The 25,183-nt window shown below is 39.8% G+C and overlaps 1 protein-coding gene across 2 annotated transcripts in view; it reads left to right on the top strand.

Annotated features, from left to right (window-relative positions):
• GTF2H2 (general transcription factor IIH subunit 2) overlaps window positions 1-25,183 on the top strand; it is a 142,396-nt gene that overhangs the window by 74,696 nt on the left and 42,517 nt on the right. For both annotated transcript variants that reach the window (XM_053701446.1, XM_053701445.1), the window contains exons 11-13: window positions 4,454-4,561; window positions 7,257-7,320; window positions 8,606-8,709. In XM_053701446.1, coding sequence (XP_053557421.1) covers window positions 4,454-4,561; window positions 7,257-7,320; window positions 8,606-8,709 — 276 coding nt within the window. The remainder of the gene's footprint in view (window positions 1-4,453; window positions 4,562-7,256; window positions 7,321-8,605; window positions 8,710-25,183) is intronic.

The raw sequence follows: 25,183 nt of genomic DNA, 5'->3' as shown, positions 1-25,183 counted from the left end.
ACTGACAAGCCGGTCTCACACAGCTGTCATTCAGTGAAAACGGCTGCAGTGCAACTGAACAACTAAATCTATGAAGCTCGTTCACAAAGTTAATGAGAACGAGCTTCATAGAAGCTGCAAAGAGTTTCCCTTTTATGCGCATGCTTGGAAGTGAAGGAGTGAAGCAGGGAGTGTGCATACAGTCTATATAGACAACGCGCGTTACAACATGGCGGCTAGCACCACATTCAGTAGGCGGTGGTTTAGGGGTAGGCTTACCATAATTTTTAGAGATGAAACTGGGACCACTTGGCACGGTGCCAGTGGGGGTGTGGTCAGGGGTGTGGCTAAGGGGCGGGGCATTTGACGACCAGAACTAATTTTCCATGCACAATTATATTACTACATTTTTTTGCAGCACAATTGTATTACCATCCATAATTAATGATGATGACCCCAGCATCACAATTATATTACCATCCATAATTAATGATGATGACCCCAGCATCACAATTATATTACCATCCATAATTAATGATGATGACCCCAGCAGCACAATTATATTACCATCCATAATTAATGATGATGACCCCAGCAGCACAATTATATTACCATCCATAATTAATGATGATGACCCCAGCAGCACAATTATATTACCATCCATAATTAATGATGATGACCCCAGCATCACAATTATATTACCATCCATAATTAATGATTATGACCCCAGCAGCACAATTATATTACCATAATTAATGATGATGACCCCAGCAGCACAATTATATTACCATAATTAATGATGATGACCTCAGCAGCACAATTACCATAATTAATAATGATGACCCCAGCAGCACAATTATATTACCATAATAATGATGATGACCCCAGCAGCACAATTATATTACTATAATTAATGATGATGACGCCAGCAGCACAATTATATTACCATAATTAATGATGATGACCCCGGCAACACAATATATTACCATAATTAACGATCATGAGCACAGCAGCACAATTATATTACCATCCATAATTAATGTAATTGTGCTGCTGGGGTCATCATCATCATGTTAATTTAATTGTGCTGCTGGGGTCATCATCATTAATTATGTTAATATAATTGTGCTGCTGGGGTGAGCATCATTAATTATGTTAAGATAATTGTGCTGCTGGGGTCATCATCATTAATTATGTTAATATAATTGTGCTGCTGGGGTCATCCATCATCATCATCATTAATTTAATGATGAGTTGACCCCAGCAGCACAATTATATTGACATAATTAATGATGATGACCCCAGCAGCACAATTAAATTAACATAATGATGATGATGATGACCCCAGCAGCACAATTACATTAATTATGGATGGTAATATAATTGTGCTGCTGTGCTCATGATCGTTAATTATGGTAATATATTGTGTTGCTGGGGTCATCATCATTAATTATGGTAATATAATTGTGCTGCTGGCGTCATCATCATTAATTATAGTAATATAATTGTGCTGCTGGGGTTACTCATCATCATTAATTATAATTGTGCTGCTGGGGTCATCATAATTAATTATGTTAATTTAATTGTGCTGCTGGGGGTCAACATCATCATTAAATTAATTAATGTTATTAATTATGTTAATTTAATTGTGCTGCTGAGGTCATCATCATTAATTATGTTAATATAATTGTGCTGCTGGGGTCATCCATCATCATCATCATTAATTTAATGATGAGTTGACCCCAGCAGCACAATTATATTGACATAATTAGTGACAATAATTTATTTAATGAGGATGACCCCAGCAGCACAATTATATTAACATAATTAGTGACATCAATTAATTTAATGATGACCCCAGCAGCAAAATTATATTAACATACTTAATGACATGATGACCCTAGCAGCACAATTATATTAACATACTTAATGATGTGATAACCCTAGCAGCACAATTATATTAACATAATTAATGATAATGACCCCCAGCAGCACAATTATATTAACATAATTAATTACATTAATGAAGGTAATATAAGTGTGCTGCTAGGGTCATCATCATTAATTATGTTAATTTAATTGTGCTGCTGGGGTCATCATCATTAATTATGTTAATTTAATTGTGCTGCTGGGGGTCATCATCATTAATTATGTTAATATAATTGTCCTGCTGGGCATCACTAATTATGTTAATATAATTGTGCTGTTGGGGTCATCAATCATCATCATTAATTTAATGATGATGAGTTGACTCCAGCAGCACAATTATATTGACATAATTAATGACCAGCAGCACAATTATTAGTTTACCATCCATAATTAATGATGATTGATGAGTGACCCCAGAAGCACAATTATTAATGGAGATATCTAATAATATAAATGAATAATAACACCACATAGCAGATAGAGATAGCAGCCTAAGATATGTGGTTGCATATGAAAAAAGGAAAAGATCAAGTAATATTGTATTGTAGTAAGTAACTCACACGTACTTATCATTATCAGCAAGAAGATCTGCAAGAGTCAAGAAATTTTTTGTTGTTGGTATTTGCTTCAGCAACAGGAAGCCACAGTGTGCAGCCCCATGATGCGTTCTCCTAAGTTGAAGGCGCCTAAAACACTGAGTGTGAAGCAGAGGTGGAGCACACGTTATCAGTCGGATTCTGTGACCCGTCTGTTGCAGGAATGTGGTGACGTCACGGTCGCACATTCCGACGGGCAGCAGACAGCTGTAAAAGGCAGTGCATGCTGCATGCCCAGCAAAGCTACATTCACAGATTTGCCGGTGTTCTATCATTCCAGCTAATTCATCAGACTACGCTAGTCTGATGAATTTGCTGGAAGGATTGATAGAACACCGGCGGCCGGGACAAAAATGAAAAACGGGTGGGACACTGGGACAGGGGCTCAAAACAGGGACAATCCCGGTAAAAACGGGACGTATGGTAAGCCTATTTAGGGGTAATATTGGAGCTGAAAAATAATTGAGCAGATGCTAGGAAAATAAAAAAAGTAAGCAACAATGTTTAATATAATACAAAAAGGTTTTAATAAAAAGTTAATCACAGAAAAAATGATGGTGTTTAGGTTCCCTTTAACAAAAGTCCAACTGATTGAAATTTTAGTTCAAACTCTCTAACTAAATTCTGCTAATTAGTTGTTTATGTAACTGATTAATATTGTTGGTTTATTTTTGTATTGTTCTAGAAGGTTTTAGACTGTGTTGACTGATATATTCATTTTTGTTAATTTCCCAATACAAAATTGTGCTCATATCCATAGTATAGCAGATGATTTTATTGATGTTGAATTAATTTAAATATTTCTATAACTTTTTTTTTTTTTTTTTCATAAAAAAACACTTTAAATATGTTCATAATATTACACCTGTTAGAACTTAGTTATTATTAACTAGGATTAAATATTAATATTAGGCGATAGACGATATGGGCAAAAATGAAAATGGCAATTTTGGAACCAAAAAAATTGAGATCGTGATTTTCTTATGAATGACTAACACCTTAATTTTTCAATAAAATGTTTGTTTAACACTACAGAATCTTAATGTACATGTTTCTTAATGTCCATTACACCCTGGGAGCATTAAAATACAAACCACAAAATAGTTAAAATAAAATTAACTGCCTGTGCTGTGGTTACATAGTAGACACTAGCCAGTTCTTAGGTCTTCTGACACAACATTGTCATGTTTTCTTGGGCAGTCAGTCTAGCTGTGGTACGATTAACATATGAAGCAGTGTAAGCATGGAGAAACCTGAAAAGTGCTGACTTTACAGCAGTATGATTTGTGTATAAGTGCAGTAAAGGTAGTACAATGCACTGCTGCATTTGTTATTCATTGAGATGAGTGACTGTCCAGGCAAACATGAGGTATGTGACATTGACAAGGTCAATCCTGACATCCTGCAGCCTGTCATATTACATCACACAGCTATTCTGTAGTACATAACAGAACACTATGAACATTTATAGTTAGAATACATAATACAAACAAGTGAACTCAACACATACAAAGCTAATTCAAATTAAATTAGCTGGCCAGTTTTTGCCACATTGTCCATGTTTTCTTCGGCAGTCAGTCTATCTGTGGTATGAGTAACATATAAAGCAGTGTGCATGGAGAAACCTGAAAAGTGCTGACTGTCCAGCATCACGATTTGTGTTTCTAAGTGCAGTAAAGGTAGTACAATGCACACTGCTTCATGTGTTAGTCATTTAGCTGAGTGACTGTCCAGGAAAATATAAAGGGATGTGTCATTGACCCTCTCCTCCCTCTCCACCTCCGTTTTCATGACAGAGATTTTTTTTTTAAAATTGCATACTCTTGCGGTTTTAAATCGCATATGTGATTAATCGCGCAGCCCTAATTAATATTTAATAATATTTTTTATTATGAATATTTATAAAAATCCTAACATATTTTATTTTTTACGGCTTACATATTCAATAGGAACTTACAATGTAATACTGGATGAAAGTCACTACAAGGAACTCCTGATGCAACATGTTAGTCCTCCACCAGCAAACAACAGCTCTGAGTGCTCTCTGATCCGCATGGGTAAGATCTTTTCATTATTACTATAATTAAGAATAGTCATAAATTAATACTTTAATGTAAATGACAAAGAGTTTAATAATGCTCTGTTTTACTTGCCTCATGTGGAGGACACCGAGCCCTTTGTTGATGGTGTAAGGGCTTATAAAGCTTTCTATCTCTAAGTAAATGTGGATGTGGTGGTATTTCAATAAATAGGATAAATGCTTGAGTATAGGTCTGCTATTCACACCTATGCAACATTTTCAGAATTCACCCTTTTGTTATTCAAAAAACTACAAAGCTACAAATGCATTCCCTCATTCTGTCACATATTGACTATTGCAACTTACTCCTAAATGTCCTTCCCAAACAGCTACTCTTCCCTACTCCAATCTATCATGAATGCATCCGCTACACTCATCCATTTAAGTCGCTGATCTACATCTGGTGCCCTGCTCTGCTCTTCCAGTCCCTACATTGGCTCCCCATACACTTTAGAATACAATTTTAAAATTATAGCCCTAACCTATAAAGCAGTGTTTCTTAACCAAGGTCCTTAAGTACTACTAACAGGGCAGATTTTCACAATATCTGAACTAGAGCACAGGTGGAATAATCAGCTAATGGGTGAGAGCAGACTAGTAACAATGATTATTTCACCTGTGCTCTGTTTCAGATATCATGAAAACCTTTTAGGGGTACTTGAGGACCGTGGTTGAGAAACTGCTATAAAGCACTCAACAGTCCCAAATATATTTCCTCCCTTATCTCCAAATACTCCCCAACCTGCCCTCTTTGATCATCCTAAATCTCTCCACTGCATTACTTCTACTTCCCTCTCTTGCACTGCTTCTGTCCTCTGGAACTCTCTACCCCGCTCCATTAGACTGTGTCCAAAATGTTCTAGCTTCAGGTGCTCTTTGAAAACCCACCTATTCAGAGAGACTTGCCATCTCTTCTCTGTTTTTCATCCTAAGCACAATAATCTTGAACTGCCTTGACTCACTGCTGCAACTGCAATCCACGTGAAAAGTTACCCCAAACCTTATGTCTCTCCACAAGCTTATACTGAGCATAAAGACTGTAAGCTCTTCAAAGCAGGACCTTCCTCCTCATGTGCTAATACATACGGCTAGATTACGAGTTTTGCGTTATGGGTGAAAAAGCAGCGTTAAGGCTCTTTTTCACTATCGCTGGTATTACAAGTCTTGCAGGTTTAGCTGCACCGCACACTTTTTTGGCCGTAACGCAACGTAATTACCGCAGCTTTCAAAAAGTAATTTTTCAATGAGACTTCCATAGCGCCGATATTACGAGTCTGCCTGGGAGGCAAGATCCATACCGTAAACTTTCAGTCTGTAGTTATGGGTTTTACGCTACAAAGCTGTAGCATAAAACTCATAACTAAAGTGCTAAAAAGTACACTAACACCCATAAACTACCTATTAACCCCTAAACCGAGGCCCTCCCGCATCGCAAACTCTAAAATAAAATTATTAACCCCTAATCTGCCGCTCCGGACATCGCCGCCACTATAATAAACATATTAGCCCCTAAACCGGCACACTTTTGTATCAGCCAATAGGATTTTTTCACCTTTAATTCCAATTGGCTGATAGAATTCTATCAGCCAATCGAAATTCAATGGAAGCCATCTTGGATGACGTCATTTAAAGGAACCTTCATTCTGCAAGAAGACTTCGATTGAAGAGGATGCTCCGCGCCGGATGTCTTGAAGATGGACCCGCTCAGCGCCGGATGGATGAAGATAGAAGATGCCGTCTGGATGAAGACTTCTGCGGGCTTGGATGAGTACAGAGAGATTGCTCCCCAGAACTGTACAAAAGTCCTTTCATGTCCCTCACTTTACTCTTCGCTACAGAGAGCTCCTGTGCATTCAAGCCGCTAGACATATGGCTTACCGTAGTCTGAGCCTTCCAGGACACCAAAAGAGTTGGGGTCCTTTTCCCAGGCAATGGACTATCAGGAGGTAGATTAGGCAACTGGTACCTGGGCCCTAAGGCACCATCACCTTCAAAACGGGTAGTGACTGAGTGGATCAGGAGGGTCTCTGTAGGTGGATTTAGAGTAAAGGAATGAAGCGCTGATTCAAGGGACTCCGCAAAGGTCTGTTGATATGCTATGAGTAGATCACTTATTTCTCTTAGAAGAGCGGTATACTCCATAGGAAACATATCTGTAATTGATGGCTCTAATATGGCGGCCGCGATCTGTATAACTTAAGCCTGTATATTGTGTGGGTTATAGGTGGCTAGTAGTTCATATCCAGCTCTCCCTACGGTATGTTTCATATTGTCCCCTTGATCTAGAGCAGTGATATCAATACTGTATGTGTTAACCTGTGCGCTTACTTGTATGTCGATAAGTCTCCACATGTGTGGGAAGATGGCCGCTCCCATATTTATGCTGTGTAGCTTATCTTCTTCCTAGGATGGCAGTCATAAGCTGGATTTCGGTAGCGATGATCGCCAACATTAGGAGTACATCCGATATGCTTCTAAGCTGAGCCGAGTAGTCTGGCAATCAAATCTGTAAAAAAGTTTTCACGGAGCTGAAGTGCCATGCGAACACTCGGTATCAGAGTAGAATCTGCTAAATGTTTAATGTATAAAAAAGGGTTAAAAACATCATCCTGGCTGTAGTTTGTAGTATCTATTTTCTCTATTTGTCATTTTGGTGGTGCTTTCTATTACAGGGTTTCCTCAGCATACAATGGCGTCCCTCACAGATCAAGATGCAAAGCCATCATTTAGTATGGCGTAAGTAAAAAAAATGCTAAAGATGTTCATTGTGATTATGTTCAAGTTCAGACTTTAATATAGTATGATGAGTTTTTACTATAAGAAAAAGAAAAAGAAGATACCTCACAACAGTACTTTTTGTCCAATATACAATTTACTTAATTGATATAGTTTACAACATCTATAAACTACCTACTGTGCACAGTAGACACAATACCAAAAGTGGGAAAACAGGTTCATAAATACTAATTCCTGTCTAAAACACACTTCAACTAGAAGAAAAGGGAAGGGGAAAATAAAAGGGGACACCTGCACATCAATATTAGCGGTATGGTTGCAGCAAGTTCATATAACACAGCAGTGATAGTGAATACTTATCGTAAGCTGTTAGCTTTTATCCGTAAGTGACTGCTGTCCATGAAATTCTTAGAGCTACTTGCAGTTTATGCCAGGAAAGCCAGCGTGTTTGTAATCCATAAAATAGTGCTGTTGCACAAAAGCGGTGGTGATCCTGGAAGGGGCTACAACAAACGCCCACAGCCGAAGACCGGGTAATCCCAGTGCACGCAAGCCGTGGCGCAGACTGATGTCACAGTCCTAACAGCCTCTCCTTCTACACCCGTTCACTTCCTGCTTGCCCGGAAAACGTTAGGTAAAAGGCTCCTGCTTTAGCCGCAATGTGCGTCTTCTTTTGTAATGCTCAGAATCAGACTGAGCTAATGCCGACGTACGTTTCACCAGTAGTTAGGCTTCATCCGGGCTAGTGTATTTAATATAGTATGATGAGTTTTTAGTTTGAAATTTGTAATATTTAATGTATCATATACATGAGCTTTTATAACCTGCTGTGTTTGTATTCAACCTTGCACCAATTTCTGCTTATTATTGATGGGCAATATAAATCCTCTTAATAATCATAATGCAAATGGATAGAGACAATAGTAAATCAATCAATTATAATGTCTGAGTCCACATACAGTCTAAACTGAAACAAGAAGAATAAAGGTAATCTGGGTACGATTGTCTTTTTGATGATAGTTTTACCCATTTGTGGATAGTAACCTTTGCCAGCATGACACACAGACAGACTGCCATGGTTAACCTCAGCGTACTAGCAATCTTGTTGATTATTTAGGCATTGTGTCAGCTATTAAACTGTGTACTGGGGGAACTATAAACTGATTAGGAACTAAAAGTAATATAACTATTTGTGTATGACCCGCAATCCTGTTTGTTATTAGCCACGAAGAACATGTCAGATAGCAGAGACTGTTAATAACACAATGTTTTTGTTATTTCTCAGGCACCTAGACAGTAATACAGAACCAGTCCTGACCTTAGGAGGATATTTCTGCCCTCAGTGTAAAGCAAAGTACTCTGAACTCCCAGTGGAATGCAAAGTCTGTCGTAAGTATATAGACAACCCTGTTTTATAATGTCTAATTATTTGTGCCTGAGTTAAATCAAATTGTTTACACATGAATGAATTAAATGTAATACCTGGAAGACAACAGACACTTATTTGCTTAATAAATGAGTATGTTTCTTACTTGCTTCCTTGAAGTAACGTAATGTAACGCACCTTTTTATAAAGCCAGATACTGAAGATTGCTGGACTGTGACTTTCCTGCTTGATTTCTTTCTTTTTTATTTTTCCTTGATCTTTGGGCAGGGATAAGCACGAACCAAGGCTGTGGAGGACATTTTCTAAATTAAAGACCTTAGTGAAGGACACCAAGGTGCAATTCAAATTAAAAACATCATTATATAGTGCTGAATGTTATACTGATGCAGATACCACTGATCCTATAACCAGCCTTCCTCTGGCTATACCCATGTGCCAGTGTCACTACTGTGTCTTTGTATAGTGCTGGGTGTTATTATACAGATGCAGATACACATCCAGTATTTCACTCATGCTTTATTTATTCCATAACTTATCACCCAATATCGCTAGCAGTCTCTTGACAAGCCACTAACTTTATTCACACTACATATTCTCCCTTTCCTACTATTTTATCAGAAAGAAAAGATATACTAAGGTTGTGAATCAAAACCTTAGTATATCTTTTCTTTCTAATTAGATACTACTTATAATAAGCCTCGGGTGCTGGTTAAAGTGCTTTACCTTTGCATATAAAGCTCCAGGGATACAGTGACAGCTTGCTTCTTGAATCTTCCTTCTCTCTCAGTCTCACTCAGAGTCATTTTCCAGGTACTAAGCGGCATTACGTGGGAGTGGCCACAACCCTGCAAAACGTGGCGCTGTGTGTGTCAAGGAGAAGTCAGGACCAGCAGTCATCTGTCCTGCTCCTCCCCGCAGCAAAATGGGTGGCGGACACTGCAAGGGCCAGTCACGGACACCAGTGTCCGTGTACGGACACCTTGCCTATCCCTGTCTGGGTGTTTCCCTGACTATAATTGGATAAATAAATGTAGCATATTCTACCCTCAAACTATTCAGTATTGCTGTAGAACAAGGATATTGCTACCTAATGTTCATAATGTAACCTCCCTTTTTTGTTGTTATAAATCTCACTTTCCTTTGCATTTTAATTCCACACTACTTTTCTACCTATCCTTATTTGCAACATATAGAGTGTGCCCGCTCTTGGCAATATGGCACATTTATTTCCCTTTGTGTAGATATGTATGAATGTATATGTGTATATTTATATGTTTGCTTAAAGTGCAATTACAGTGTTATAGTTAAAAGCTCTAACAGATTAGAGCTTGTCATTTTAACACTCGTGACTCTATAATGCTATGTGTTGAACCCTCACAAAGGGTTTAATCACATAGTTAAAGTCCTGGCGTAAACTGGCACTAATCTTATCAATAGTCGCACAACCTAGCTGTGCAACTAAAGTTGCTGAATGGATCAGTGGCAGTTTCCACTCGGGACCAGCAGTGTTCTACAAGTCTCAAGGAGGACTTTAACTTTGTGATTAACCCATAACAGATTAGAGCATCTCATTTTAACAGTATAATGTCCCTTTAACATAGAAATTTGAGTAACTGAAATTGGCTGTTCTGGCCAGGTCAAGTTGAAGTTTTCAAAAAATTTTTTTTTAAATTTGCTTATATTTTCATAAGCAAAAAGATAGAGAACTGGTGATGATTTAAATAGATTTGTCATGGAGAACAAATACTGTACCTTTCTTTTTTAATTATGACAAAAGAGAAAATTTTAACTTGCGTACCTTTCTAGGCCTCATAGCTATATAAACAAGCAATATATGTGTATGTTTTGTGTGTGTAAGCAGACAAATATTTGCACCATAGGCCTATTGAAATGTCTGCAGAAAAATATTTGTTCCCTAGGAAATTTTAAATGGAAATAGTTTAGCGTTTGGAACTTAGCATCATGTATTACATGGTTATTCAACTCTTTCATTAAGCAACTTTTATTTGTAAAATCGCATCAATAAAAATGTGGTTTAATATTTGTTTATATATATATATATATATATATATATTGTATATATACACATACAGTGTGTGTGTATGTGTGTGTGTGTATATATATATATATATACACTGTATGTGTATATGTGTGTGTATGTATGTATGTGTGTATATGTATATGTGTGTATATATATATATATATATATATATATATATAGTTCGTAGGTGCATGCACTCTCACCATCTGTCTTCAGCTGCCAGGGTGCTATAAAAATTTCATAATTTCAGTAGTAAATAAGCACTCTCTGGACTTTGGCCGTCTGTGTAAACAAAAGTATTTATTTGTGACGTTTCGGGACACCAAACAGTCCCTTCCTCTGACAAACAACAATTCAAAAATGGCAAACATTTAAAGGTGAATAGTACCCTCCCCTGATCTTTGATCAAATCGGTGCAATTATTGTGTGAAGACAGGAGAAACAAACCCCCTGATAGGATCATCCTAAAGATAGAAACAACCTGATAGGCTGAAGCCAAAGTGTTTACTGTGTAACATGAATGTAAAAAAGAAAAATGAGAGTAAAAGATTATCCCCTTGGACCGCAAGAGACTACTGACAATAAAACATAAATAATAAGCATATGCCGATGAAAACAATGTTTCGACACAAATGCAAATAGTGTTACAACTGGCAACATGTTTCCACCAATCAGGTAGCCATAAACAACACACTCCCTTCGGCCAGCCAATAATTTTAGAGCAACTGTGAGTCTGTCATAAACACTACCTACCCGTGTGCGCACCGTGTCATCTGTCATCAAGAGACATGAGACACCACCTAGCTGTGTGAACCTCATAACCAAACAGACCGTGAATAAAAGCCATATCACAATATGCAAAAACCAATGTGACAAGTATCCTGTGTTGCAAAGCCTCTGCTTCACAAAAGAGGAACAGTGCGCAATCGCACTCATAACCGATCACGAACCTGAAACTCATGGTAGTATCATCTCCCTTACTTAAGGGGCTGCAGAAATAACCACCTTAATAAACTTCTCAATAGTTCTGAACCTAGCCGATCCGAGCAGCATACCCTAAATCAATAAACAATAAACATAGCCCATGTCAATACTAGCTCCAATCAACAAAGGCTATTGTCTAACACTCCTCCTTACTGTCAAGCAGCACCAATGAAAAGAGGAGAATCAGGTTCATACTGACCGCCCCTAATAGTGACGGCCCTCCTCTGTTATCATATACGCCGCAATCAACAAAGGCCATCGACTCTAATGGTGCAAAGTATAGATCTAAAAATAAACACTCAATTATACTCTGCTTGAAATATCACTAAGCCGATACAGATCAAATGGGCTATGCGGGTAGGGCCGCACACTATGACACATAAGTGTGAATTGACAGCTCTTGCTGCTGCTAGATGTCCAATTCAGTGATTGTCTGTGTTAACATGTAAAGCCACATTTGCTAAGTGTGAATACTCGCTGGGAATAATTGTCCATACAAGCTCCGCTATATAAAGGCATGTAGCGGCATGATGTACATATGATAAACCCGTGAATAAAGGCATGATTTACATGTGGTAAACCCGTGAATAAATAGGGTAAAGCACCCACCCCAAGTTAAACTCATTAGATAACCAAAAAAATATGAAATCAACATATCTAATCTTGTCAAGCAATATATGAAAATAGTAGAATTCTTATCCGAATCACAAACAGCCAAAACAAAGACAAAAAAATTAAGACATAAAAATAATAAATGGGACATCAAGAACCCAAACACATCCACCTACCGTCGAAGATAGATCTACAAAACACTCCATATAACCTAATCAAAGATTACCAAAATAAATATAACAGTATAAATGAGCAGCTAAACCGTATTTGTGGCCGAAAAATAAGTATAAATGTAACCCATGCTGTATCAGTCATCTGCGGGCCAAGGGAAAGAAAGTTAAAAACATAGATAAAAACACCAAGATGAGTCAATCTGATAATCTGGTGTATAGAGGAACATTTAAATAAGTGTATACAGAAATATTTCATACCCCCAAATCAGGGAACTTAGATATAATGTTGCATGATTATTGCCTCAATAGACATATTTTCATGTAGAGATTGATGCTATACCTCCCCGAATGGACCATGAGCTCTCATCAGGTCTGTGGACTCTCATCAGATCTGTGGACTCTCTGTCGTAAAAATCCATGGACTCTCTATTATAGAAAACACTGCCACCCTGTGTGGACATTAAGACCTCTGGGTAGTAAGGTTCCCAATTCGAAGATCCATCTGGCTTCCTTTCGTAAAAGGATAGTGGCTCTGTCTCCTCCCCTTCTCAATTTTGGAACATGATCGATTATTCTGAATCTCATATCTGTAACTGAGTGTCCAGATTCAAGGAAGTGGCGGGCCACTGGTTGGTCTGTTTTCCCATTCTTGATGGCCGATCTAATACTATACCGGTGATTAGCCATCCTAGTCCTGGCATCGTCCGTGGTCTTTCCGGTATAATATTTGCCACATGGGCAGTTCAAGAGATACACTATATGTGTAGTTGTACAGGTCACTGCATGTTTGATCTTGTATTTCTTCCTGCGTTCAGGGTGTTGGAAATGGGTGCCAGTGATCATTGCATTACATGTAACGCACCCAAGGCAGCGATAACAACCAGCTTTTCTCCCAAGCCAGATAGTTGGTACATTGTCCGCTAGATCGGTCTTCATCAGAAGGTCTCTAAGATTCCGACCCCTTCTATATCCAACTCGTGGCGTTTTCCATGCTTTAAATGGTGGAGTGTGATCAGCCTCAAGTAACTTCCATTCATCCTTCAATGTTTTAATAATCAAATTCTTGTCTGGTGTATAGGAGGTCACAAAAGTCATTTGTTGTGACTTTGGATCTTCTGAGGTCTCTGTTCTTCCTTGGGTGCTCGCCAGTGTGCGCATTTCTGTTAGCGTTTTCCGATTGTAGCCTCTCTCAATGAATCGCTGTGTCATCTCTTCCATTTGGATGGAGCACTTCTCTTCATCTGTGTTGTTTCTCATAACACATTGATATTGTGCCTTTGGGATATTTTTTACCAGATTCGGTTGATGACAGCTACGAGCGTGCAGAATGGAATTCCTGTCAGTCATCTTTCTATAGAGAGTGGTTCCCAGTAGAGTATCTTTCTTAAAAACTCTCACATCAAGATAGTCAACCATATCTAGGCTCGTGGTGGCACTGAATCTGATTGTACTATTCATTTCATTTAGGCTCTTAATCCAAGTTTCCAGTGTCACAGGCCCATCTTGCCATATTAGGAACAAATTGTCGATATATCGACAGTAGTATTTGATTTCTGGTTTCTCAAATACTCTGATAGAGTTTACTTTATAATCGGCCATGAAGAGATTGGCTAGCGAAGGGGCCACATTTGACCCCATCGCCGTGCCGGAGATTTGCAAATAGTAGGTTTTGTCAAATCGGAAATAGTTTTCTGAGAGACACATGTCAAGCAACTCTATTAATACCTCCTCAGAGGGACCAATGTATGGTATCTGTCTAAGACACTTGGCCACTGCTGCTATACCCGATGTATGTGGAATGACCGTGTACAAGCTTGAAACATCAAGTGTGGCTAGAATGTCCGATGATTTGATATCTGTGAGTTGCAAAATCTGAGTTATGAAATCTGTGGAATCACGTATGTAAGATTTCTGTTGCTTCACCCATGATTGCAAGAAGAAATCCACAAATTCTGCTAATGGCTGGAGCAGAGAACCTCTGGCGGATACAATCGGCCTCCCAGGCGGGTTTTGTGTGTCTTTGTGTACCTTGGGTAGTGTGTATTGTATCGGTACCACCGGAAAATCTCTTTTCAAGAAGTTGTAATGATTTTGAGTGATCTGGTTGGATGATGGTCAGATCACCTTCTGATGAAGACCGATCTAGCGGACAATGTACCAACTACCTGGCTTGGGAGAAAAGCTGGTTGTTATCGCTGCCTTGGGTGCGTTACATGTAATGTAATGATCACTGGCACCCATTTCCAACACCCTGAACTCAGGAAGAAATACAAGATCAAACATGCAGTGACCTGTACAACTACACATATAGTGTATCTCTTGAACTGCCCATGTGGCAAATATTATACCGGAAAGACCACGGACGATGCCAGGACTAGGATGGCTAATCACCGGTATAGTATTAGATCGGCCATCAAGAATGGGAAAACAGACCAACCAGTGGCCCGCCACTTCCTTGAATCTGGACACTCAGTTACAGATATGAGATTCAGAATAATCGATCATGTTCCAAAATTGAGAAGGGGAGGAGACAGAGCCACTATCCTTTTACGAAAGGAAGCCAGATGGATCTTCGAATTGGGAACCTTACTACCCAGAGGTCTTAATGTCCACACAGGGTGGCAGTGTTTTCTATAATAGAGAGTCCATGGATTTTTACGACAGAGAGTCCACAGATCTGATGAGAGTCCACAGACCTGATGAGAGCTCATGGTCCATTCGGGGAGGTATAGCATCAATCTCTACATGAAAATATGTCTATTGAGGCAATAATCATGCAACATTATATCTAAGTTCCCTGATTTGGGGGTATGAAATATTTCTGTATACACTTATTTAAATGTTCCTCTATACACCAGATTATCAGATTGACTCATCTTGGTGTTTTTATCTATGTTTTTAACTTTCTTTCCCTTGGCCCGCAGATGACTGATATAGCATGGTTTACATTTATATTTATTTTTCGGCCACAAATACTGTTTAGCTGCTCATTTATACTGTTATATTTATTTTGGTAATCTTTGATTAGGTTATATGGAGTGTTTTGTAGATCTATCTTCGACGGTAGGTGGATGTGTTTGGGTTCTTGATGTCCCATTTATTATTTTTATGTCTTAATTTTTTTGTCTTTGTTTTGGCTGTTTGTGATTCGGATAAGAATTCTACTATTTCTCTTGTAAGGTGTATCCAGTCCACGGATCATCCATTACTTGTGGGATATTCTCATTCCCAACAGGAAGTTGCAAGAGGACACCCACAGCAGAGCTGTCTATATAGCTCCTCCCCTCACTGCCATATCCAGTCATTCTCTTGCAACTCTCAACAAGCATGGAGGTAGTAAGAGATAAGTGGCGAAATGTAGCTGTTATTTTGCTTCAATCAAGAGTTTATTATTTTTAAATAGTACCGGAGTTGTGCTATTTTGTTCCAGGCAGGAAAAAAGAAGAATCTGCCTGGGATTTCTATGATCTTAGCAGGTTGTAACTAAGATCCATTGCTGTTCTCACACATGTCTGAAGAGAGAGATAACTTCAGCGGGGGAATGGCGTGCAGGTTATCCTGCTATGAGGTATGTGCAGTTAATATTTTTCTAGAAGATGTGAAGGCTAGAAAATGCTGCTGATACCAAATTTATGTAAGGTAAGCCTGAATACAGTGATTTAATAGCGACTGGTATCATGCTTACTTTCTGAGGTAATACTCTTTTATATTTACAATATAAAACGTTTGCTGGCATGTTTAAACGTTTTTATATATACTTTGATGATAAAACTTTATTGGGGCCTAGTTTTTTCCACATGGCTGGCTTAAATGTGCCTAGAAACAGTTTCCTGAGGCTTTCCACTGTGTTACTATGAGTGGGAGGGGCCTAGTTTAGCGCTTTTTTGCGCATTAACTATTACAGACTGAGACATCCAGGAGTCCCCTGAATGCTACAGGACATCTCTAAAGGGCTCTTAGGCTTCCAAAATCGTTTGTTGGGGAAGGTAGGCCCACAGCAAGGCTGTGGCAGTTTGGTGTGTCTGTTAAAAAACGTCTATATCGGTTTTTTTTTATCCGGTTTTTGAACTAAGGGGTTAATCATCCATTTGCAAGTTGGTGCAATGCTCTGTTAGCTTATTATACACACTGTAGAAATTTCGTTTGATTTACTGCCTTTTTTCACTGTTTTTCAAATTCTGACAAAATGTGTTTCTCTTAAAGGCACAGTACCGTTTTTTATATTTGCTTGTTAACTTGATTTAAAGTGTTTTCCAAGCTTGCTAGTCTCATTGCTAGTCTGTATAAACATGTCTGACATAGAGGAAACTCCTTGTTCATTATGTTTAAAAGCCATGGTGGAACCCCCTCTTAGAATGTGTACCAAATGTACTGATTTCACTTTAAGCAATAAAGATCATATTCTGTCTTTAAAAAATTTATCACCAGAGGAATCTGACGAGGGGGTAGTTATGCCGACTAACTCTCCCCACGTGTCAGATCCTTTGACTCCCGCTCAAATGGCGCCAAGTACATCCAGGGCGCCCATAGCGTTTACTTTACAAGATATGGCGGCAGTCATGGATAATACACTGTCAGTGGTATTAGCCAGACTACCTGTATTTAGACGAGATAGCTCTGGTGTTAGACGAAATACAGAGCATACTGACGCTTTAAGAACTATGTCTGATACTGCCCCACTATATGCAGAAGCTGAAGAAGGAGAGCTTCTTTCTGTGGGTGATATTTCTGACTCAGGGAAGATGATGCAACCTGATTCTGATATTTCTACATTTAAATTTAAGCTTGAACACCTCCGCGTGTTACTCAGGGAGGTTTTAGCTGCTCTGAATGACTGTGATACAATTGCAGTGCCAGAGAAATTGTGTAGACTGGATAAATACTATGCAGTGCCGGTGTGCACTGATGTTTTTCCAATACCTAAAAGGTTTACAGAAATTATTACTAAGGAATGGGATAGACCAGGTGTGCCGTTCTCTCCCCCTCCTGTTTTTAGAAAAATGTTTCCAATAGACGCCACCACATGGGACTTATGGCAGACAGTTCCTAAGGTGGAGGGAGCAGTTTCTACTCTAGCAAAGCGTACTACTATCCCTGTCGAGGACAGTTGTGCTTTCTTAGATCCAATGGATAAAAAGTTAGAGGGTTACCTTAAGAAAATGTTTATTCAACAAGGTTTTATCCTACAGCCCCTTGCATGCATTGCGCCTGTCACTGCTGCTGCTGCTGCAGCGTTCTGGTTTGAGTCTCTGGAAGAGGCTTTACAGGTAGCGACTCCATTGGATGAAATACTTGACAAGCTTAGAGCACTTAAGCTAGCCAATTCTTTTGTTTCTGATGCCATTGTTCATTTGACTAAACTAACGGCTAAGAATTCTGGTTTTGCTATCCAGGCGCGCAGAGCGCTATGGCTTAAATCATGGTCAGCTGACGTTACTTCAGAATCGAAGCTGCTTAACATTCCCTTCAAGGGGCAGACCCTATTCAGGCCTGGTTTGAAGGAGATTATTGCTGATATCACTGGAGGAAAAGGTCATGCCCTTCCTCAGGATAGGTACAAACCAAGGGCCAAACAGTCTAATTTTCGTGCCTTTCGAAACTTCAAGGCAAGTGCGGCATCAACTTCCTCTAATGCAAAACAAGAGGGAACTTTTGCTCAGCCCAAGACGGTCTGGAGACCTAACCAGACCTGGAACAAGGGTAAGCAGGCCAAAAAGCCTGCTGCTGCCCCTAAGACAGCATGAAGGAACGGCCCCCTATCCGGTAACGGATCTAGTAGGGGGCAGACTTTCGCTCTTCGCCCAGGCGTGGGCAAGAGATGTCCAGGATCCCTGGGCGTTGGAAATTATATCCCAGGGATATCTTCTGGACTTCAAGGCTCCCCCCCCCAAAAGGGAGATTTCACCTTTCACAATTATCTGCAAACCAGATAAAGAGAGAGGCATTCTTACACTGTGTACAAGACCTCCTAGTTATGGGAGTGATCCATCCAGTCCCAAAGGAGGAACAGGGACAGGGATTTTACTCAAATCTGTTTGTGGTTCCCAAAAAAGAGGGAACCTTCAGACCAATTTTGGATCTAAAGATCTTAAACAAATTCCTCAGAGTTCCATCATTCAAGATGGAGACTATTCGTACCATCCTACCTATGATCCAGGAGGGTCAATACATGACTACAGTGGATTTAAAGGATGCTTATCTGCACATTCCGATACACAAAGATCATCATCGGTTTCTCAGGTTTGCCTTCCTAGACAGGCACTACCAGTTTGTAGCTCTTCCCTTTGGGTTAGCTACAGCCCCAAGAATTTTTACGAAGGTTCTGGGGTCGCTCCTGGCGGTCCTAAGGCCACGGGGCATAGCAGTGGCCCCTTATTTAGACGACATCCTGATTCAGGCGTCAAACTTCCAAATTACCAAGTCTCATACGGACATAGTGTTGGCATTTCTGAGGTCGCATGGGTGGAAGGTGAACAAGAAGAAGAGTTCTCTATCCCCCCTCACAAGAGTTTCCTTCCTAGGGACTCTGATAGATTCTGTAGAAATGAAAATTTACCTGACGGAGTCCAGGTTATCAAAACTTCTAAATTCCTGCCGTGTTCTTTATTCCATTCCTCGCCCTTCGGTGGCTCAGTGCATGGAAGTAATCGGCTTAATGGTAGCGGCAATGGACATAGTGCCGTTAGCACGCCTACATCTCAGACCGCTGCAACTATGCATGCTCAGTCAGTGGAATGGGGATTACACAGATTTGTCCCCTTTACTGAATCTGGACCAAGAGACCAGGGATTCTCTTCTCTGGTGGCTATCTCGGGTCCATCTGTCCAAAGGTATGACCTTTCGCAGGCCAGATTGGACAATTGTAACGACAGATGCCAGCCTTCTAGGTTGGGGTGCAGTCTGGAATTCCCTGAAGGCTCACGGATCGTGGACTCAGGAGGAGTCACTCTTTCCAATAAACATTCTGGAACTAAGAGCGATATTCAATGCTCTTCAGGCTTGGCCTCATCTAGCGACAATGAGGCTCATAAGATTTCAGTCGGACAACATCACGACTGTGGCTTACATCAACCATCAAGGGGGAACAAGGAGTTCCCTAGGGATGTTAGAAGTCTCAAAGATAATTCGCTGGGCAGAGATTCACTCTTGCCACCTATCAGCTATCCATATCCCAGGTGTAGAGAACTGGGAGGCGGATTTTCTAAGTCGACAGACTTTTCATCCGGGGGAGTGGGAACTCCATCCGGAGGTGTTTGCACAATTGGTTCTTCGTTGGGGCGAACCAGAACTGGATCTCATGGCGTCTCGCCAGAACGCCAAGCTTCCTTGTTATGGATCCAGGTCCAGGTACCCCAAGGCAACGCTGATAGATGCTCTAGCAGCGCCTTGGTCCTTCAACCTGGCTTATGTGTTTCCACCGTTTCCTCTGCTCCCTCGTCTGATTGCCAAAATCAAGCAGGAGAGAGCATCAGTGATCTTGATAGCGCCTGCGTGGCCACGCAGGACTTGGTATGCAGATCTGGTGGACATGTCATCCTTTCCACCATGGACTCTGCCGCTGAGACAGGACCTTCTACTTCAAGGTCCTTTCAACCATCCAAATCTAATTTCTCTGAGGCTGACTGCCTGGAGATTGAACGCTTGATTTTATCAAAGCGTGATTTCTCCGAGTCAGTCATTGATACCTTAATTCAGGCACGGAAGCCTGTCACCAATAAAATCTATCATAAAATATGGCGTAAATATCTTTATTGGTGTGAATCTAAGGGCTACTCATGGAGTAAGGTCAGGATTCCCAGAATATTATCTTTTCTCCAAGAAGGATTGGAGAAAGGATTGTCAGCTAGTTCCTTAAAGGGACAGATTTCTGCGCTATCTATTCTTTTGCACAAGCGTCTGGCGGATGTCCCAGACGTTCAGGCATTTTGTCAGGCTTTAGTTAGAATCAAGCCTGTGTTTAAACCTGTTGCTCCACCTTGGAGCTTAAATTTGGTTCTTAAAGTTCTTCAGGGGGTTCCGTTTGAACCTCTTCATTCCATAGATATCAAACTTTTATCTTGGAAAGTTCTTTTTTTGGTAGCTATTTCCTCGGCTCGTAGAGTTTCCGAGTTATCTGCCTTACAATATGATTCTCATTATCTGATCTTCCATGCAGATAAGGTAGTTCTGCGTACCAAACCTGGGTTTTTACCTAAGGTGGTATCTAATAAGAATATCAATCAAGAGATTGTTGTTCCGTCTTTGTGTCCTAATCCTTCTTCAAAGAAGGAGCGTCTATTACACAATCTGGACGTGGTTCGTGCTTTAAAGTTTTACTTACAAGCTACTAAAGATTTTCGTCAAACATCTGCTTTGTTTGTTGTCTACTCTGGACAGAGGAGAGTTCAAAAGGCTTCTGCTACCTCTCTTTCTTTTTGGCTAAGAAGCATAATCCGCTTAGCCTATGAGACTGCTGGCCAGCAGCCTCCAGAAAGGATTACAGCTCATTCTACTGGAGCTGTGGCTTCCACATGGGCCTTTAAAAATGAGGCTTCTGTTGAACAGATTTGCAAGGCGGCGACTTGGTCTTCGCTTCATACTTTTTCAAAATTCTACAAATTTGATACTTTTGCTTCTTCGGAGGCTATTTTTGGGAGAAAGTTTTTACAGGCAGTGGTACCTTCCGTTTAAGTACCTGCCTTGTCCCTCCCTTCATCCGTGTACTTTAGCTTTGGTATTGGTATCCCACAAGTAATGGATGATCCGTGGACTGGATACACCTTACAAGAGAAAACATAATTTATGCTTACCTGTCATTTTAAGGCAGGTATTTTTTAATTTTAAACTACAGTCACCACTGCACCCTATGGTTTCTCCTTTCTCTGCTTGTTTTCGGTCGAATGACTGGATATGGCAGTGAGGGGAGGAGCTATATAGACAGCTCTGCTGTGGGTGTCCTCTTGCAACTTCCTGTTGGGAATGAGAATATCCCACAAGTAATGGATGATCCGTGGACTGGATACACCACAAGAGAAATAAATTTATCAGGTAAGCATAAATTATGTTTTTCATATATTGCTTGACAAGATTAGATATGTTGATTTCATATTTTTTTGGTTATCTAATGAGTTTAACTTGGGGTGGGTGCTTTACCCTATTTATTCACGGGTTTACCACATGTACATCATGCCTTTATTCACGGGTTTATCATATGTACATCATGCCGCTACATGCCTTTATATAGCGGAGCTTGTATGGACAATTATTCCCAGCGAGTATTCACACTTGGCAAATGTGGCCAGGGCCGCCACTAGAAATTTTGGGGCCCCTAACTCAACCATTGATCAGGGCCCCCCCCTCCTTTGACATGTGCAATTTTTGACCAAGTGACTAAAACGTATATGCACTTTATTCTTAATTGTCTATTTAAACTTGAAAATGTTGTAAAGGTAGTAACAGACACACTCATACACTGAAACACACAAACACACTCACACATAAGGATTCACATATAGACACTCTAGCAGACACGCAAAGAAACACACTCAGACTCAGAAACCCAAACAGACACTTAGCACTTGTTTACATTGACCTGACAAGTAATGAGGTAAACTACAGTTTTGTAAAAAAAGGAAACTAAATATGGAGTTCTGATTATCTTTTAGTAAAGGAAGATAACAACTAAATTATGACAACAGTATGCAGTGGCTAAAAGGAAGGACCCTGAACTGTCTAAACAATAATTTAAAGGTTAAATGGTGGGGTGGTTACTTCCGGAAAGGTCTTGTTACTCTCAAAGTCTGTAGAAAGATGTGAATAATTAGTAGTAAGGTGAAAATGTCCTAAAAAGGAACAGACAATGGACACACACACACAAACTCAAACTTGCACATACACCCAAGGAAACACCGACAGAGATAGCCTCATAAAACACACAAAGACATATACACACATACACACACAGAGACACCCACAGAAAACACACAAAGACATGCACACACAGAGAGACAACGACATGAAAAACACAGAAAGACATACATACACACACCCTCACTGAGACATCCACAGAAAACACACAAAGACATACACACACCCTCACAGAGACATACACAGAAAACACAGACATACATACATACACAGAAACACCCTCACAGAAACACCCATAGAAAAAGCTCAAAGACATATGCACACACCCTCACAGACATCCACAGAAAATGCACAAAGACATACACACCCACCCTCACAGAGCCACAGATAAAAAATACATACACATAGAGACACAAACCAAAGCACAAAGACATAAACACATACACCCACAGAAACACTCACAGGAGGAAACATTTATGCACCTTGCATCCCCTAAATCAACAGTGTGTGACATGCATGATAAAAAAAAAAATGCAGAAATTAAGAGATCACTTTTTAAAGAATCATATTTGTAAATGTGCAAACAAAAATAATTCTGTGAATTCAAAATTGTACATTAATGAGCTGGGTAGATGGCTAGATGAAGAAAAGTACCTTTAAAAGGTTGACATATGTTTGTTTGTTTTTTTCCCATTTTCCCCAACCAAGAGCACCACTTCAAATATAGTATACAAATTTCCCCATCTGTTAGCTGTACTTATGGATTTTGAAAATGCTGTACTCTATATGGTCTTGGTGGGACCATAAGCTGTGGTACTCATACCATTAGATCTTGTTAAATGCAGGATTTAGGCTTGTTGGTATGTATTTAAAAACTAAGTCAGCTGTAGTGTAAACTGAACAGTTTTAAGTTAACCTGTCTCATTTCAAACACTGAGCAATCTTAGTCTGAGAGTATAACATTTTATGCAGATGTAAAAATTTTAGATAAAATGCCTCCTTGCATCTGGAAAGTCCTTGCATAAAGAGGCAGTAAACTGGAATGTAATATATATATATATATATATATATTTTATATATATATATATATAAAATGCATATCTGCCAAAAGGGCATCTACCATTTGTGTATTGAGGAGGAAACATTTCTGCATGGTTTTAAATATTTCTACAGCATTGTCAAATAATCATAAATACACTGCTGCTAAAAAAAATGTGTTTTATGGACCCCTAGCCCCACCATACAACTACTACCACACTGAAGTTACAATCCAAAATTGCACAAAGAAATAAAAAACATTTGCTAAGTACCACCACTTATCACATTGTTTTTTTTAATATGTCATATTACCATCACTATTTGTCTTCTGTAGCGCCTCTTAGAGGATCTTAGGGGGTTATTTCTATCCCCCTCATTTCGTAATTTCTTTATTTGCTAAGCAAGTCCTACCTCCTCTTCAAATGAAAGTGATCAGCCGTCTGACTCAGGCACACACTCTACAAACAAAGTGCCAAGTCTGTCTCACACTGAGCATAGTGGATTAGTGCACACTAAGAAATCCTCTCAAATGCTAATACTTTACTCCTTGTAATAACATTTCCCATGCTCAATTAGCACTCTGCTGTAGTACCCACTGGTGGCTGCCAAAATTTAAAAAAAATAAAAAAAAAAAATTTTTTTTTAGTTCTTGCCTCATGGGGCCCCCCTGGCTCATGGGGCCCCTGACAGGAGTCACCCCTGTCACCCCCTGATGGCGGCCCTGAATGTGGCTTTACATGTTAACACAGACAATCGCTGAATTGGACATCTAGCAGCAGCAAGAGCTGTCAATTCACACTTATGTGTCGTAGTGTGCGGCCCTACCCGCATAGCCTATTTGATCTGTATCGGCTTAGTGATATTTCAAGCAGAGTATAATTGAGTGTTTATTTTTAGATCTATACTTTGCACCATTAGAGTCGATGGCCTTTGTTGATTGCGGCGTATATGATAACAGAGGAGGGCCGTCACTATTAGGGGCGGTCAGTATGAACCTGATTCTCCTCTTTTCATTGGTGCTGCTTAACAGTACGGAGGAGTGTTAGACAATAGCCTTTGTTGATTGGAGCTAGTATTGACATGGGTATGTTTATTGTTTATTGATTTAGGGTATGCTGCTCGGATCGGCTAGGTTCAGAACTATTGAGAAGTTTATTAAGGTGGTTATTTCTGCAGCCCCTTAAGTAAGGGAGATGATATTACTACCGTCAGTTTCAGGTTCGTGATCGGTTATGAGTGCGATTGTGCACTGTTCCTCTTTTGTGAAGCATAGGCTTTGCAACACAGGATACTTGTCACATTGGTTTTTGCATATTGTGATATGGCTTTTATTCACGGTCTGTTTGGTTATGAGGTTCACACAGCTAGGTGGTGTCTCATGTCTCTTGATGACAGATGACACGGTGCGCACACGGGTAGGTAGTGTTTATGACAGACTCACAGTTGCTCTAAAATTATTGGCTGGCCGAAGGGAGTGTGTTGTTTATGGCTACCTGATTGGTGGAAACATGTTGCCAGTTGTAACACTATTTGCATTTGTGTCGGAACATTGTTTTCATCGGCATATGCTTATTATTTATGTTTTATTGTCAGTAGTCTCTTGCGGTCCAAGGGGATAATCTTTTACTCACATTTTTCTTTTTTACATTCACGTTACACAGTAAACACTTTGGCTTCAGCCTATCAGGTTGTTTCTATCTTTAGGATGATCCTATCAGGGGGTTTGTTTCTCCTGTCTTCACACAATAATTGCACCGATTGGATCAAAGATCAGGGGAGGGT

This window comes from Bombina bombina, chromosome 2 (genome assembly GCF_027579735.1).
Source record: "Bombina bombina isolate aBomBom1 chromosome 2, aBomBom1.pri, whole genome shotgun sequence".
Taxonomy (NCBI): domain Eukaryota; kingdom Metazoa; phylum Chordata; class Amphibia; order Anura; family Bombinatoridae; genus Bombina; species Bombina bombina.
The sequence above is the reverse complement of the archived record's forward strand: the minus strand, read 5'-3'. Positions and strand labels throughout refer to the sequence as shown.